This window comes from Corylus avellana, chromosome ca9 (genome assembly GCF_901000735.1).
Source record: "Corylus avellana chromosome ca9, CavTom2PMs-1.0".
NCBI classification, from domain to species: domain Eukaryota; kingdom Viridiplantae; phylum Streptophyta; class Magnoliopsida; order Fagales; family Betulaceae; genus Corylus; species Corylus avellana.
This window is the reverse complement of record NC_081549.1, coordinates 5,164,946-5,183,456: the sequence shown is the minus strand read 5'-3', so window position 1 is coordinate 5,183,456 and position 18,511 is coordinate 5,164,946. Positions and strand designations below refer to the sequence as shown.

Here is an 18,511-nt window from a genome sequence, read left to right as displayed (position 1 = left end):
CTTAAGAAGTTAGGTTGCATAAATGAGTATTTGCTTAGCTTGACTAGTCGAGTATGGAGCCTGAGTCAATACAGCAAGACATTTGGTTTCAACGAGAGAGGATATGCATCCTTTTATAGATAAGCAAACTTGGAGATTGATGTTTTCTTAACAATGTGGGACAAGTTAACAGGTTGCATTCAAACTGCATTGGGACAACGCCCCCTACAAAAAAATATTTTTTTAACGTCTCTCTCTCAATCCCCCTCACCAGTCACAACGGATCTTCCACCTGAACTCTCATTTCTCACTCTCTCACTCTCGCTCACCAGACATGTAGTGATAGTATTTGGGTCTGTTTGATTCTTCAATAGTTTATGTCTTTCGCAATCTCCCTCAATAGTTTCTGCTTAATTTTTCTTCCTTTCGTTTGGGTCTGCTCTAATTGAATCGAGGTCTTTTTAATGATTGCTCTCTCTCTTTTTGATCACGAAGGGTTTAGAATTTTTCATTCTCTAACACTTAAATATAAATGTAATTTTAAGGTTTTAATAATTATGAGATTTATAATTAATTATGTATTACTTAGTTTATATATATATATATACACACACACGAGCTTATACGAGCTGTTCACAAGCTTAGCCGAGTCGAGTTGAGCTTGCTTCGTTTAATATTCGAGCCAGGATTTGTGTTCATGAAGTGTTTCATTTAATATTCGAGCCGAGCTCGAGCTTACTCGCGAGACGCTTCGCTCACTTAACAGCCCTATTCACATTATGTGTCCAAATTGTTATCAACTTGAGTAAGTAATTGTTGAAGATCTCAATCCCTTCTACTCTCCATCCAAATGGGTATGTTTAGTTTGTATTTGTGAGGTATGTTCTCTTGTGCATCCATATCCATTTTAAAAAATATTAGACCTACATATAATTATTTTATAATTTGTTAATGCATATCAACACGTGATTGGCTTATAACGTAGACCCTAATCACATACGGACACGTCAAGATGTTATAAAAGAGTTACAGCCACAGGCATAGCATTACTCATCGGTTTTCATTTTAGTCTATTCTAACTTGCCCAGAAATGCAACTATCATTATTATTGTCATAATTAATGTTATTAATGATGATGATGAATGGGCAACTAACCCCCATCACAGAGCTTCAAACAAACAGGGCCTTGGTCAAAAGCACAAGAAAAAAGATAATCTAAATGGGAATTTGCTTAAAGCATGAGCAACCTCACTTTCTAGTCCCTTAGGAAGTTAGGATAATTCTTTTGGTAGCTATATGTAGACTCGGAAATTTGCTTATATATGCCAATATATAAAGCTGAAATCTATGAGAACAACCTCTGAGACTTCGTACATGTTAGGTAGATTGTGGATGAAATAAATAAGGAGTCCTTGTGTGTTTGTGTCGGAGTGATTTTACTGCACATGATGTCAGTGAAATGGGTTAGAATAAGAAGAACATGCATGTCATTGTAAGAAACATAAATTTGTGAAAGGCATTAATTAGTTGGGAGAAAAAGCTGTCTGTTTAATCATCTTTCCCGTCATTTAGAAAAAGTTGTGGTTTTGATTGGATTTCCCAAAGTTTTATTAATAGAAAGGAGTATGGGGAAAAGGGAGATAAAGACACCCTTCACTCAAGGAGCTAAAAAAAAAAAAACACAAAAGCAAAAGAGGGAAGAGAAAAAAGTAGTGTTCCTCCATCCACTCAAGGCTCGAAAAATGATCAACATCGCACAAACATGAAGGTGCCCCCCATTTTCTTAGTAAAAGGGCACCCATAGAAACAAACAAACATTTTGGGTGTTCTTTTAATTCTACCTGAATATTATTATTATTTTATTTTTTAAGGACCGGTGGGTAAGTTTTTTTCTGCTTTTTTTATTTTTTTTTTAAAAAAATAATATTTACATAAGGTCAAAATAATAGTAAGAAAAGAAAACAAAATAAAAATAAAAATAAAAATAAAACAAAACAATTATGGTGCTGCTATCCTTTGTTAACCAATGCTTTGATATAGGAGAATTAGGATTCTTTCTATTTCATTTAAACTGAATAATATCTCGTTAGTTATAATAAATGAGTATTTTTGCTCAATTGAAAAGTGAAAAGACAAAAATACTCCTTCAGTATAACTAACTTAATATAAATGAACTGCAAAGGATTTGTTCCTACCTAAGATATAAATATGTAAGATATAAATATATTATTAAGGAGATTGAGAGGGTGTTCAGTGATTACTTGTCAGCCAATACAAAAGGTGCTGTGAGCATTGAATCTGCAAAAGTAATATTCATCCAAATTTAAGAGGCTTGCTTTATTGGGAAGAGGAAGTAATGCCTGTTAGATACATGCAACTAACTAAACAAAAATTGGTTGAATGCTTAAAATTAACATTAAAAAAGGTAGATTGAAATCTAGGCAAAGGAAGTAATTAAGGAACACTGAGGCTGCAGTACTAGTACTAGTCTAGCAAATTACTAGCAAATTGAATACTACTATCTTTAATTAATTGACAAGTATGGACATGGTTGCTAAAGTACTAGTACTATTCTCTATTTCCTTATAATTTCTTTAAATAGACCAATGTACTTTGTTTTGGTGTAAAATTGTTTATATTTTTCACGTTTTGAGGGTTTGGTTAACTACCGCTACCGATACGAGTGTTATAGTTTGACTCGTTTAGTTTGATAGAAGAGACTCATAAGCGAGGAAAAATTTACGATGAAGATGAGTTGTTGCCAACCAATTGTTGTAAGGAATTTCCTCAAACATTTTCCAACTCATTTTGAGGCATGCTACCAAACAACAAAAAATAACTCATTTTTCTCAAAAACATTTTCTGGAAAATGTTTCATATCAAAACAAACGAAGCTTTAGACTAAAAAGTTAGTGAGTGTTACAAATAAATTCATCTAATGAACTGAATTCTTATATGAGATATATCGAAGTAAAGCGTAATAGTCAACAAGACACAAACATTATTTTTTGGCTTAGACAATTTGAGATGGTTCGATATTAAACGCCTATGTCTACTACTGATAATTGCCCTAAAGACTACATTATACCCTTATTGCCTTGACTAGTTTATAATACAAATTGTCTCTATTTATAGAGAAATAGGTGAAAAGAATATGAAATGGTAATCAAATAATCAAACCTAAATGAGAAATATTCTTATGTTGAAAATGAATCAACTATATATGAAAAATAAATTATGACAAGGAAGAATTTTAAAATACTATTTGAATAATTAAATTCATCCTTTTTATTAACCAAAATTTTAAAACAATTAGTGATTTAACAACAAAATAAGCACTCATAAAAAAATAAAATAAAAAAACAACAACAACAAAATAAGCTTCTGAAGTAAATAATTTTGTTTCATGTGAAAAGAATATTATGGGAGAGGCTGCATTAATATGCAGTGGGTAAGGCCATAAACCATAATACCAACGTGATGTGTTCCCTACATGTATGGTTTCACGAGTTGGCAGAAGTCATAATAAGAAGTGAGGAAGATTTTGGGTTATATATATGCTTTGTAGTACTTACCCATGCGGCCATGCCCATGCCTTTATGGATGCTATGATGTTGCTACGACTGCAATCGGGCCATGGGTGACATGCATGGAAATGGCAACAAATCACAAAGCAAGAAAGAAAGATAAAATTACTATAAATTAAAATTACTATATATATATATGTTTTTTTTTTTAAAAAAAAAAAAAAGTAATGTTATTTAATAGATTGTTATACAAATGTTATACAATTAAGATGACGTGACAGTGAAAATCAACTCTTAATTTTTTTTAGCAAGCTAGTGTTGATACAAAGGTTGATTAGTGTTGATTGTCAAGTTGTGTGGGGGTAGTTGTTAGAGTTGAGAATTTTTGACACAACTCACGAATTCAACGCAAATTAGCTGGTTCGTTTAATTAAATAGCTCGGGTTATGGTTAGCCTATCTAGTATCTAGTCTTATCTTATACTCATGCATCGACACAATCCAAATCTAACACGTGAACACGAATTATCACCCTAATAGTCGCACATATAACAGTTTACTAAATATCATTTTTTTTTTTAAAAAAAAAAAAAAAATCTAATAAACCAGATAATTTGTACAGTTGCTCATATTTAAGTGGTGAATAGCATTGCACACCTTTCATGAAAAAGTTTTATCTATTCTTTTCACAAAACAAAAAGATATTTAGATCATTATTTTTTTTTTTATAAAAACTATAACCTAATAAATGTCTTCAAATATTGTTAAATACACCAATATAAATGAAAATAAATAGGATCTTGCCAATGTTAATCCTATGGTATATATATCTTGTCATAGTTTATCCTATATATATATATATATACATATACTTGAATATTATACAATTTTATTTATAGGCTGTTTAAGCCCCCATCATAACCTATCCCATAAATGATTGTGAAAATTTATGGCTTGCATTAATCTTCTTCTTTTTTTTTCTTTTTTTTTTTTAAAAAAAAATTAAAGAAAGAAAGGGTGCAGGAAATAAGAATGAAAAATGGATGGGTGATGAGATCCCCTGTCGAGGCTGACTTTCTGTCCACTAGAATTGAGGGTATTATGGAGTTGGTTTGACAAGAAGAGGAAAGCAGCTATTCAATCCCACTTTCTACTTGTCCTACCCAATTAGCTTTCCCATTTATGATCCTACGTCTTCATAGGGGCTGGGGAACACATGCATGTGTAGGGTGGATGCCCCTTTCCACATATATGCCTAAATAATTTACACATAATATCATATAAGCTGTGTGTAGGGTCTCCTCCTGTGTCAGTTTGAGCCTCTTCCCTTTATTCTAATTGTCTCCAACACTCCCACTCCACTTGCTTCTCCTATCCCTAATTTTAAGGAATATTGTGGAGGCTATAATTAATTTCATCCTCCACCCAAACCCAATTCAATTATCAACATTTTCTCCAACATTCCAACAGCTTTTGTGGGGTTGCAATAGCACCTGCGAAATACATAATTTTTTAATAAAATTATTCTAGTATATATTAATCAAGCCAACACATATAATGGATATATAGTTATTTGAAATTTAAAACGATTAATTTTAGAAGGATAAACCGCGACGAGAGAGTTTGAATATCTCTATTTTGTTTTTGTTGAATTTGAATATATAGTACTGGAGAGTTTTATAATTTACTGCTAATTAAATGCTGTTGATTAATAGGCCTTGCTTTGATCATTTCCAATTCTCCCTCTCTCTCCATGATGATTTTTCTTTTTGTTGTTACAAAAAATATAGGACATATTTTGCTTTTCACCTTTCCTTTTCCACTTTTTTTATTTATATATTTTTTAAAAAATACTGTATTAATTCCAGGGATAAGAAGATCCTTCTGGGAAGATGTTGAAAGTGGTCTTTTTGAAAGAAAAAGTTTCCTCTTTAATTTTCATTGATCTGGTTTTGGAAACGATATCATGATATTGGGAATTATCATCTAGAGTGAGCCCTACATTCCACATTTGACACATCACCCATCCACCCAAGCTATGTGATTAATTAGTCGGTCAAAGCTAGTTGCAATCAGGATTTTCACTAGCAAAATAGATGCTAGCTATATATACATTTAGGTTATATATATATATATATATATATATATATATATATATATATATATATATATATAATTAATCAAAAATGTAAAATTAATAAAATGAATAATAAAAAAGATAAAAGAAAGCCCACGTATAATATATCATAATATATCTTCAAGTTGCAAATTAATTTGCATGGAATCCTGATATATATTAATACTTTGAAGTACTTTTTTTTTTAGAGGTTGTTCTTCCTGTGGGTTTGCTTGGCTGTGGGTTAATTTCTTTGGCTTTATATATATATATATATATATATATATATATTATTTATCTCTAATAGGATCTTCTGCAAATAGACCTTGATTGAATGTTTGAAATAGCTCTCTAAAAACCAGATTATACCTATATGATTTGATGGGCATGAACGTCAAACCTAACTTTTCTCCCTGACTTTGAGCAGAGAGAAAAAAGCCTAGACTCTCTCTTTCTCTCTTTCTCTCTCTCTCTCTCTATGCATGCTTGCTTTCTTCTCTTTGAAGTTTATTTATTTATTTTTCTATATTCTCCAAACAAAGATACCCAACAGCTACAACTTGGAGAATCTGCAAGCATCAAAGGAAGATAACTTTGGCAGAAGAAAATGGATCAAAGTAGGCATATGTCATGGATAATGATCATGGGGAAAGAGGTCTCTAGGTATAGTCCAAAAGAAGGATTTTTGTTTCCTTTTGTTTTTTTTTTTTTTAAAAAAAAATTATTATATTTAATTATTCTATCTTATTTTTTTCTGATCTTCTTTTCAAAGGTACGTTATTATGGGTCAAGATTATTTTTGCCTTTTACCCTTTTTCTTTTTGCTCGTTGGGGCCTCTCAAACAAAGTTGTCTCATATACTTTGAGAATCAAAAGTACCTCAAATTGGCTTTCTTACAATTGGTCCATTTATTGTGTTACATTATGGCCATATATATATATATATATACTGCATGCGTATATATATACACACACAAGGGCGTATGTATTTATTGAAAAATATTTTCATTTTTATGGAATACGTACATAGAAATTAAAAGGGTTGTCATATCAATTCCTCAACCATTTCTATCTATGATGATGAAATTTTATAATAGCTTAAAATATTTTAATGGTTAAAATATTTTTACATAAGAGATAACAAAGTATATATAGATTATTTTTCTTTATAAACCTTGATGCTTGTTGTTTCTCATTCACTATTTAATTTCAAGTAAAAAGCCATTTGACTTTATTGATTCGAAACAAATTAGAAAATCTCCCTCTCTCTCTCTCTCTCTCTCTCTCTAAGTTATTTTAACGTTGCAATTTACAAATAATTTGTAGAATATTTGATTGAAAATGAGAGATATTTCTGAAAATGTTTTACTTTAATTTCTCAATAATTGTCTTATTTGTGATCATTGGTGGATTTGGTCTTGTTCCTTTGTATATATTGTACGTTGTAGGTGCCTAGGGTTGGCCCTACCTAATTGTATTGTTAAGGTTATCGATGGGTTTCTAATCATGCTAGTTCTTGTCCCCCTCGTGCTGATCTTGCGTAGTATTATGCCTTGATTTTTCTTCTTTAACCAAAAATCAAGAAAAGTAAACCCCTTTCTGTCTTTCTCTCCTCGTCGTTATTCCCATAATAATTTGTTTAATTAAACGATATATTTAATAAGTGCTGCTGAAGATATATAGGTTGGCCTAATTTGTTTACTAGGGCAAAGATGCATGAGAATTTTTAAAACATATATAAAAACACTAGGTAGAGCTAGTACTGATCGATTCCAACAACGGGAGACAAATACTGTCTCTTTGTATTGGGATATGTATACAAAGGAGTTCTCAAATTTTAAAAATAAAAAATGCTTGCCTCCCATTATTTCATTTATGAAGATCGTGTTAAACTAATGAATAAGTGATCGATTAAATTTATCTCTTTTTATTAGCTTAAGCATTTATCTTTTTTTATCAGCTTAAGCTTTTAGGTTAACTGGTAATTTAACATGGTATCAAAGCTTCCTGTGATCGAACCTTGATTCCCTCAAATTACCTTCCATTTAAATTAAATATTCCACGTAGTGGACATTACCTATTAAAAAAGAGTTTGAGCACACACGTAAGGAGGAGTGTTAAACTAATAATTAAGTGATTAAATTTACTTCTTCCTATCAACTTAAGCTTTTAGGACAACTGATAATTTAACAGATCGAAAACTCATTGACAACACTACTTATGAATTATCACATTAATTTAATAAAATATTGCAGTATTTTTCTAGATAGTATGAAAAAAGAGAGAATTGAAAGTAAAGAGATTTGGGATATTTAAAGAGACTTTTTGTTAGATAGGAAAAAAAAAAAATTGTAATGAGCATTTCCCTCTAAAGTCTGGATCTAACTCAACTTATCCTGAGCTGGATAAAAAGGTAAAAATTGATCAACATAATGTGAGTGGGAAGCAAATGCAGGATATAGTATAAAAAGAATGTACACATGTAAATAAATGTTACATGGACCGTGTTATGAAGTACGGCATATTGGTGGCATATTATATGGGTGAATTCAGACAAGCTACCATGTTTTTACTGTGCAACTCAGTTTTTACTGTGCAACTCATGCACTAGTACAAAAAAATTAAAGGATGAGAGAGAGAGAGGGGATGGGGATTGGATATGGTCCAGATGGAGATGTATAATGGAAAGAGGAGTGGCCCAATGGTCAATTCGTGTGGGGGAATGGTCTCCTCAACAAAGGGTAGGATATTGATGGTCAATAAATGCTTTAGTTCTAGTTCTCTGTTCTGATCATCTGATGACATTTTTAACAGTAAACGAAGGACCAACTGTCAGGGCTCAGTAACTTCACTTTGTTTTTACAATAAAACATATCGTGTTCTTGTCCACCTAAAGCTCTAAAAGGCACTGCTAAATTGCTAAAACCTAAATGAAAAAGACACATGAGTAATCTTATTTAGTAGTTATCATACCAGTTTTGTATACCTAAATAATTCACCAATAAAAATCAGTGTTTTTATAAGTTATGCGACAGTTGTATAACAGGTGTCAAACATTTGTTTGGCTTTCTTTGACGAAGCCACACATGAAGACTTAGAACATGTTTAAAATTGCGTTTAAGAAATATAACATTTTAAGTTAAAAAAATTTTTTTTGGTAAAAGTTTTATTTCTAAGCTTTTGTTAAAAATACATTTTAGTCATTTTTAGGCTTTTTAGACCTTTAAAAACGCTCTCAATTTTTTTTTACCAAACATGTACTTATTTTTTTTAAACCCCTCAAACGTAAAGTCAAACATGTATGATGAGGACCCCAAACATTTTCTCAAAACCGACTTTATTTTAAATGCGTACATCTAAAGGCATAAATGATTTTATTTATTTTAAAAGTGACGATATTAATTTTACACAAAGTTAAATATCCATTCCGAATCCTAGCATTCATATGAAATGGGGGGAAAGATCCTATCCAGGTATTCTCATGGGTATCCCACTTGGTTCATAATTATTATTGTTCTTGAATCTGGAACAACATGCAACATATGCACATTTGCCAACAAGAATTGCAGGCTTGCATTTCAAATCTGTCCACGAGAGAAGTGCGGTATAGAAAGAGAAAGGGTTGGTCAAAATATTATTGAGAGGTCATTTCATTCTACAGTATATCCATCGGAAGTGGCGTATTTGCAACTGTTGAAGGCATCAGTTGTTTGTAGCAAATGCAACTTGTCTCCACAGTGTTGCAGTTTTCAGCCCCCCTCTCTCTCTCTCTCTCTCTCTCTCTCGCTCTTTCTCTCTAGAAAGCTGCCAACGGGATCCATTTCATTTCAATCCCCTAACCCTGACAAATATAGCCAAGTACTATTATTATTATTACTCCTCCTGCCTATAAACTTATTTTTTTACCCCTCTCGCTCTCTCTCTCTCTCTCTCTTCAAAAGCTAATCATTTGCTTTGAATTTTCCGAACAATAGTAGTGTGAATCTCTCAAAATGGTATATGTTCCATCCGTCAACAAACACATATATCTCCTCCACTAAACAAAGCAAGAGGGCATCGAATGCAGCCCCAACAAAAAGCTAATGTTCATTTTCAGGATGAAAAGACTATCTCATTTCACACCCTCTGTCGACCTGTTATCCTTTTTTTTTTTTTTTTTTTTTTATCTCCAGTATCCATATTCTTTGCTGCCCCATTTTTTAGATTTGTGAACTCAAAGAAGATCTTAAAAAGAAAATGAATTATTGGGGCCAAACAAATTCTGAAAATTATGCCCCCACACAAAATTATTCTCGGATGTTATCATCATCCCTTAAAAGTTACAAGATCTAGGCCGTCCTAATTATTATATACTTCAAATATATATCAGATATGATCCCTACATAATAAACTAGAAATGTTATTTATTAGTAACTATTATATGATTGTCATAATATTTTTTTAATTAACCTTTTTTATAAAAAAAATTAATTTTTATTGCAACGTTATTCTAATTGTATACCAATCATACAACATGTAGCTATTTCTATTACTAATATTCTATAAGCAATGTTCTCAACAATTCCCTATACCAGTCAATAGTTTTGAGAAAGAAAAAATAAAAAATCTTACCCTCGCTAAAGGTTCTCCTGGAAAGGGACATTGATCATTCTAATTATTGTAGGTAAATTTTTTTGGCTTTCATATCATGTTCAAAACGGAACAAGTTCCTCTTCATTTCATTTGATTTTGATAATATTTAATTAGTTATATTGAAAGCGTGTTTTTGTCTTTTCACTTTTTGAAGCAACAAAAAAACCCTTTCAATATATCTAAATATTATCCCATTCAAATAAAATGGAGAAATTCTAATTGGTTCAAAACCACATTCTTCATTCTTAGTGATTCATTATATATATATATTTCAGCATTGTCAAGGCTAGGACTGCAAGCAGATGATCAGTAGGAGGAAAGAGGTAGCTAGAAGTCAAGAGATCAACATAAGGAAAATGGATTTACAAAAGCTTGGCCTACGAATGGATGTGTTTGGATCCTACAATGCTAAAGAGAAATGAGAAAAGAAACAGGATAAAAAAAAAAAAAACAAAAAATTTGGCTCTCCAAGTAAAGTGATGCATATATACTACAGTTTTGAGAAAGAAAGCCAGGGGGATATATATATAATAATGGAAATGAGGTGATAATTAAACTTTTTACCAATTTGCTTTTTAATATCACTGCATTGACTCATTATCTTGCTCTACTTCGGATGCCGGTTCATCTTCCTCTTCAAAAGCATCGATGCCATATGCTGCATGGCCGCTTCCAAATGCCTTTATATGGTCTTTAAGAGATCTCTTGTGCTTGAAATCAGACCCACAAATGCAATACCAAAGCTTCCCACAGTTTTTCTCATGGGTTCTCCAATCCCCCCTCACCGCAAATGCCTTGCCACATTTTCTGCACATGAAGGGTTTAATCCCATGCTTCCTCTTGTAATGTGTCTGAAGAGTTCTAAAATCTTTTAGCGGCTTTGCTCTCGGATGATCTATGTTGTTCCTGCACCCCGCTGCACAGCAATAACAAGGCAGCCTCAGCATCCCAGTTGGTTGGGTTCCCCTCAGAGATTCAGGCCCTTTTCTATACTGTGAACCATGCCCCCACATATGCATCTACACAATTTTGTCACAAACCCAACAAATTATTAAATTTCACAATAAACATAAACACCCAAAAAAAATATATATATATATCAATTCGGGTAATATTATTTAGCAGAATATATATATATATATATTTTTTTTGGTTGAGCTTACACAACCCTAAAGGAAAATGGGTTTGCTTTGAACGTATATCTATCCAAAATTGGTTATTTCTGATGGGGTTTTCATGTCGGTTAACAGTATTGCAGCAGAGTGAAGGATCAGAAAGAGAGCTGAAATGAATCGTTGATGGATGGATAAAGTTGATGATCTGTGAGATTTTCAGTTCTACGGGCGAGCCAACGTGTGCAGCACAGACTTCAAAGTACTAAAAGCATAAGGAACATAGCACGTATTGTTCAATCACATAAAGGGGAAGAAGGTACTGAATAATACTGATCTCCGGCTCGGTTGGGATCAGAAAAGATTTATTCAAAACCCAATAATTGTAACCAGAAACCATGCAGAAAGAAAGAAAAAGGATTTGAAAATGGTAAATCCCAGAGAAATAGCTAGCCACAGGATGATCAATTAATCTACTTTCCCTCTTTAAATCCAGCATAGGAGAAAGTAGAGTTGAAGACTCAAAACAGGAAAAAAAAAAAAAAAAAAAAAAAAAAAAAAAAAAAAAGAAAGGAAGGCCCCTACTCAATTTATTTTCCCTAAATTATTTTGAAAATGAAAGAAAATATATATTAATCCATGTGGAAGCTAGAAACTTGCCTGCATGTTGTTATATCTGTTGAAGGTCTTGCAACAAACAGGGCAAGAGAATTGTGTTGGGCCAATGAGAATCTGAGAAGGGGTGGGGATCCAATACGGACCGGCCTTGTTGAGCCTGTTGACGGAATATCCGGCGGAAGAATCATCACCATCTCCATGATCTTTATCAGCGATCTCTGAGGAAGAAGCAGAGAGAACAGAAGCCATCTCAGCAGCACTAGGGCTAGGCAATCCTATGTGGAGTGCGACAGTGACAGCCGCCGCCTCGTCATCATCACCATCATCATCATCTTCTTCTGTAATTTGCTTGCTGATCATCATCTTGTCGACATCCATGGCAGTACTAGTACTACTACTACTCCTCCAATACTCTTGTCTATCTTGCTGCTGCTGCTGCTGCTCTTGTCTTGTGGGGCTCAAGGTGAGGAGGGGGAGAGCTTCCTTGAGGGGAGGGGAGGGGGGAGGGGTTTGGTAGTTGATGAAGAAGTTGTGAGCAAAAGGAGGAGGAGGAGGGTGGGGAGGAGGGTTTGAGTTTGAAGGTGGGTAATGGTGGATAGGGTTGAATTTGAAGAGACCTGTGAAGAAATTTGAGTAGGGGTCAGCCATGGTGGAAAAATAAAGCCAAAGGAGTGAGAGGAGGATCAGTTTGGCTGGTGGTGGGATTGCTTTTATAGAAGATGAGTGAAGGGAGTGGCGCGTGGCGCGTGGCGCGTGGGATCGAGTGAGTTGATCTACACAATAGAGAAGTAAAGGCGAGTGGAGCAATTTTTTTTTTTACTTAATTCATTTTGATTAGTATTACAAGATAGAATCTATTATTTTATTTCTTTCTTTCTTATATCTAATATATGAACAGAATCTAGGAAAATACCGTTACTGGCCGTTTTTGTGGTTTGTTTGGTCGCTAGTTAACGCTTAACCCCCTTTTTTTCTTTTTTCTTTTTTTTTTCTTTTCTTTTCTTTCTTGTAAGTGTATAACCGTTATGAGTAATGCTCGTGTCATACAACTATGATGATGTGGCAGTAAAAATCAACTCTTAGATTAATCAGGGCTTGTAAAAATAAAAAGAAAAATGTTATGAGTCAATAAGTTCTCCATATTTGATCTACATTCCCTTATAATCAATCATTAGATTTGTAAGCTTATGTAGATCTTACATAAGTTAATGGTGAATTTCATAAATTCAATGGTTGATTATAAGAGAATATAGGTCAAATATGTGTAACTTATTGACCCCTAGCATTTCTCAAATAAAAATCAATGTATAATATTCACTGTCACATCATCATAATTGTATGACATTTGTATGAGAATCTACTAAATATCATTTTTCAACCATTATAGGTTTGGGGCAGTCATATTGACTCTAGACTCCTCAAATGTCATTAGGTTTTTTTTTTTTTTTTTTTTCTTTCTTTCTTTAAGAAAAAGAAGGCTTATTTAAGGTGTGATTAGCGGTGCACGCACATCAATAAAGTATGACAAAAATGTAATATATATATAAAATTTGTTGACACGTGTTAACATGTAATTAAAAACAATTTAGTAGCTAACGTGGCTCAAATTACATATATAATGACACGTGTTAATAAGTTATAAAAATGTTATAAGTCTAGCATTTATATAGACTTATGTAGCTTGCGTGGGATTAGTTTAGTTTTTTTAAGTCTTTGTTATAGTACTAAAAGGAATTTATGATCCAATTTCGTTAATTAGTATAAACAAATAAAAAATTAAGATCCTCTTCATTTCAAGTGAAATTGAGAAGATATATTTCATGATTCTTATTAGATTGCATAGATCTAATGATATATAAGCTGTCATAAGTAAATATATTGTCATTTCATTTAAATTTTTTAAATAATGTGGTATCATATATACCGTAAGATGCAACAAAACAGAAAATAGACGGTAAATCAAATCTACTCCATTAATTTCACTTTAAATAGAAAAGGTCCCATTCCCAAAAGAAGAGGGATCTAAATGAATAAAAGTTAACTGATAAAGCCTTTTGTTCTTGGGATTTGGCTTAGATGTTGAAAATATATATTTTTTTTTCAGATTTAATTTTAAGTTTTCCATAAAAAAAAAAAAAAAAGAGGGAGTATAAATAAATTTAAACATTTAAAATAACTACAAAAATAATTTTATAAATTTTTTTATGGCACCTAATTAAGCCATATCCTTGATCTTGTACAAGGGGATTGAGATGATCCAATTTTGCAGAATCTATGGAATTAAAAGAAACTAACTAACTACAGTAGTTGTGGAACTCATAAATATTATATTATCAAGGGTTAGTAATTTTTATGGTACTTAGATTTTAATGTTTTTATTTTTTTTCTCCCTTAGGTTTTAAAAAAGGCAAATTTAGTACCTCAAATTTTAGAAAAGACCGAATCACCACCTCCGTTAATTTCTGTCCATCCCAATAAACGGCGGCCACCCCAAGGCCAGTCTGGGGGTGACCGAACCACCCCCAAGGGCCAAAAAAGGGTGGCCGAAACCACCCCAAGGCCCTTGAGGCACCCCCGTAGGTGTTGGGGGTGGCTTCAGCCACCTCCTGCGGCTCGTCTAGGGGTGGCAGAACCACTCCCAAGGCCAAAAGGATGGATGGAAATTAACAGATGCGATGATTTGGTCTTATCCAAAATCTAAGGTGCTAGATTTGTCTTTTTTAAAACATAGGAAAAAAAAAATAAAAACATTAAAATCAAAGTACCAAAAAAGTTATTAACCCTGTTATTATTTGAAACAGACAACCAAAAAGAAATGTTTGTTTTTTATTATTTTTTTTCATTAAATTAATTATTTGGTGGTTAATTGTTTATGAATTAATTAAGCAGTACATCAAAAGCCTAAAGATCTGAAAAAAAAAAAAAAAAAAAAAAGAAACAACTTTAGTTAAAAGATCTGCGTTTATCTTATTTTTGTTCACTTTTTTCACAATGTTTTGCAATGTTATAATTAAAACATGCTGCTTGAAAAAAAGTGATGGCAGTATTTCAGACACTTTTGGGTACGTAGTATGTACCCCGTGGTCCGTGCCATGCATGAACTTTCCTATTTTCTGAATTTATGTATTTAATTTTTAGAAAAAATAAAAATTAGTTATTGTGATTTATCTGATTTACAATTAGTTTTATATGGTATTAAAATGAACTCAAAGGTCCTTGAGGTATGCCAAAAAAATAATATAGTCACTACAATCAAATTTCGTTCATTAATTTAACAAATTCTATTAGTGTGACACTGACTTAAATATGACAAGTATCACAATTTTATTGGATCTAACGTTTTATGTTATCATAATCTGTTAAGTCAGTTAATGAAATTTGACTATAGGGACTAAATTATCTTTTTGGCATACATCTGGGATCTTTGAGTTTATTTTGATACCACGTAGAATTAATTGCAAATCGTCCCCAAGAGGTAGATCAATCGGCTAGGACCACGCCTAATGAAGTGGAGGTCATTAATTCGAATCCCCCTCCCCTTCTTGTGCGGACATGTCAAAAAAAAAAAAAAATTTCAAATTAGGTAAACCTGATGGACTAGTTTAGCATTTTATTTCCTTAATTTTTTATTATTTTATTTAATATGTGAGATAATTATTGTTGTATTTGACTAAGATTTGTTCAAGAACGTGAGAGATGTATGGAGAACAAAAATATAGAATATATTTTCAGAAAATAAAATAAATAATGAGGACATTAATGAAGACTAAAGGAATGGGTGTTTTTTTCTTCAAAGAAAAGAAAGGTATGTTATGGAAAGACAAAAAGAAGGATTGAGAATATATACGTTGCATATTATACCTTATCACACCCAATTTTATATAATATAATAAAATATAGAATAATATAATAAAAATACAAATGTTTTTTTAGTAAGCTGCTATATGATTGTCATACAAATGGGATGACGTGACAGTAGTGACGAATTTAAGGGGGCCATAGCCCCTGCTAGCCCCCACCTCTAATTTTTTTTTTTTATTAAAAATAGTTTTTAATTTTTAATATTGGTAGAAAAAAATAATTTAGCTTTTTTTCTTCTTCTTATTTTGGCCTTTATATATATATATGCAGCAAAAACCAGTCTTTGTATTAACAAAAACTTTGAAAAAAGAAAAATTAATGGTTGATTTTCAATGTCACGTCAACCCAATAATGTGTAATTATATAGCAATCTACTAAATATCTTTACTATTTTCTATATTGCTTTTTTTAAAGATTTGTTTTTTTATGAATAATAATTCATAAACGGAACAAATGATACACAATCATGAAAAAAGTTTAAAAACAGCACCCCATAAGGACAAAAAAATCACAACCAACTACAAGAACTAACTATTAATAATATTTTCCAAAGAGGTCCCAAGAATTGACCAATCACCTTTTAGAAGTAGGGTTTGCAACGTTTCACACAATCAATGAACATGACATGAACTTAACAGAGAATTAGCATGTTAAGGTTGGGAGATTTGATCCGTTTAATTAAATGGTTTGGACTAAAGGTTGGGTTATATATGCTTCGATACAACTTCAACCTAACACGCAATGTTTAAGACTAAATTTTTTTTTTATATGACTTGTGAAAATAGAAGTTAGGGTTAAAGAATTTGATCAATTTAATTAAATAAATCGAATTAAAGTTAATATATATATATAATCTTATATTTTTATATCAACACAACCCACACTTAAATTCAATCCACAAACACAAATTGAAAGTGCTAATTAGAAGCACAAGAGTGGAAGTCAGACAAAGTTAATTAGGGTGCGTTTGAGATTGCGATTACACAAGAATAATATTTGTTTTTAAAAGATATCGCAAAACGTAAGACGTTTGACATTTCGATTTAAAAAGCACATAATCTAAAATAGGAAAAAAAAAAAAAAGAAAAAAAAAAAGAAGCTATTTCTATAAGCATATGCTAGGGGTGCTTATTTTTTTTTTAAAAAAAAACGTGAATTTAAACCAAAATCACTCGCATAACAAATATTTAATAAAAAAATATTTTTAAACATGTTTTACTAAACACCTTTACAATTTTAAAAAATAATGTTTTCAAAAACGCAATTATTAATAACACAATTCAAAATGGACCCTTAACTTTTACCTTTATTACATTAATTGCATTTTTGAGCCTGACCCAAAAAAAATCTCAAGAGTTCTGAGCTGCGAACATGAGTACTTTGACTCTTTTGGAGCTGTAGTATTACTGAAACTTTCAAAATTTTGATATACTACTTGCATTATTTCGTTTGAAGCTCTATTTCCCAAAATTATAATTAATACAATTTTTTTTTTCCTCTTTTAAAGTATTATCTAGTTGACCAATACAGACTTTTATTAATAGTTTTTATTAATACAAGTTAATTTGTATTGGTTTTAGTTTTTAATTTAATTTAATTTAATTTATTATTTAATATATGCATCGCATACGTATCATATAGTAATAACATTATAGAAGATAAATCTTACACACTATATATTTAGAGCCTGTTTAGAATTGCATTTGAAAAATTGAGATTTTAAGTCAAAAAGAGTTTTTGAGCAAAAGCTTTATTTTTAAGTTTTTGCCAAAAGTGCGTTTTGACAATTTTTAAGCTTTTTGGACCCTTAAAAGTGCTCTTAATTTTTTTACCAAACGAATATTTTTTTCTTCAAACAGACTTTTAAGTGTTACACTTTTAGGCTCATCAAACACAATCTAAAACATGTCCTTAATCTCTCGACTTAATCAATATGGTGATCACTGTAGTTTTTCCAATTTTTAAGTTTTAATAATTAAAAAAGTTTTAACTTGTTTAATGAAAAGGACAATTTATTCCAACTGAAATCCATTACCAAAATTTTATAAATTTTGAAATAATACTAATTAGTATATATATATACTCTGTTTGAAACTATGCTACCAAAAGTTCTAATTAATACAATTTGATATCTCTTTTTCTCTTATAAAGAATCCTTAGTTTAGCGGCCATTTGGCAAATTTAATATATATTTTTTTAGTCTAATGTTAATTTTAACTACTTGAATAAGAATAATGTTAGAAACTACACTTTTATTTTATTTTACTAAAATAACAATAATAAAGCATTGAATTTTTATTAAGAGTAGTTGATCTAATGGTTGATTGGCATTACCACATTAGCAGAATTGAATAAAATTGTGATATTTTGAGAGTAATTGTGAAAACCACAGCGGGATAAGCAATACTGCATACTACACGTCCATCTGAATTAGGGCTGACAATGTAACCCATGACCCGCGAACACGCCACGTAATTTTAGAGTTAGGGTTTAGGTTAACATGGTTCAGGTCATAAACGGGTCATGTTATGTCAACCCGCAGGTTCGCGATTTGACCCGTTTATTATTATTATTATTTTTAACTTAAATTTTTAACCAAAAAAAAAAAAACTATCTTTCATTTGTTTTGTATTGCATGATATAGATGTCCATTGGAATTAAACACGT

The 18,511-nt window shown here is 31.5% G+C and overlaps 1 protein-coding gene across 1 annotated transcript; it reads right to left on the bottom strand.

Annotated features, from left to right (window-relative positions):
• Positions 1–10,575: 10,575 nt before the first annotated feature.
• Positions 10,576–12,646, bottom strand: LOC132192289 (zinc finger protein WIP2). Its single transcript, XM_059607574.1, has 2 exons — positions 12,026–12,646; positions 10,576–11,272 (listed from the first exon to the last, which is right to left on the bottom strand). The coding sequence occupies exons 1-2, from the start codon at positions 12,629–12,631 to the stop codon at positions 10,835–10,837; spliced, it is 1,044 nt and encodes a 347-aa protein (XP_059463557.1). The 5' UTR covers positions 12,632–12,646; the 3' UTR covers positions 10,576–10,834.
• Positions 12,647–18,511: the final 5,865 nt, after the last annotated feature.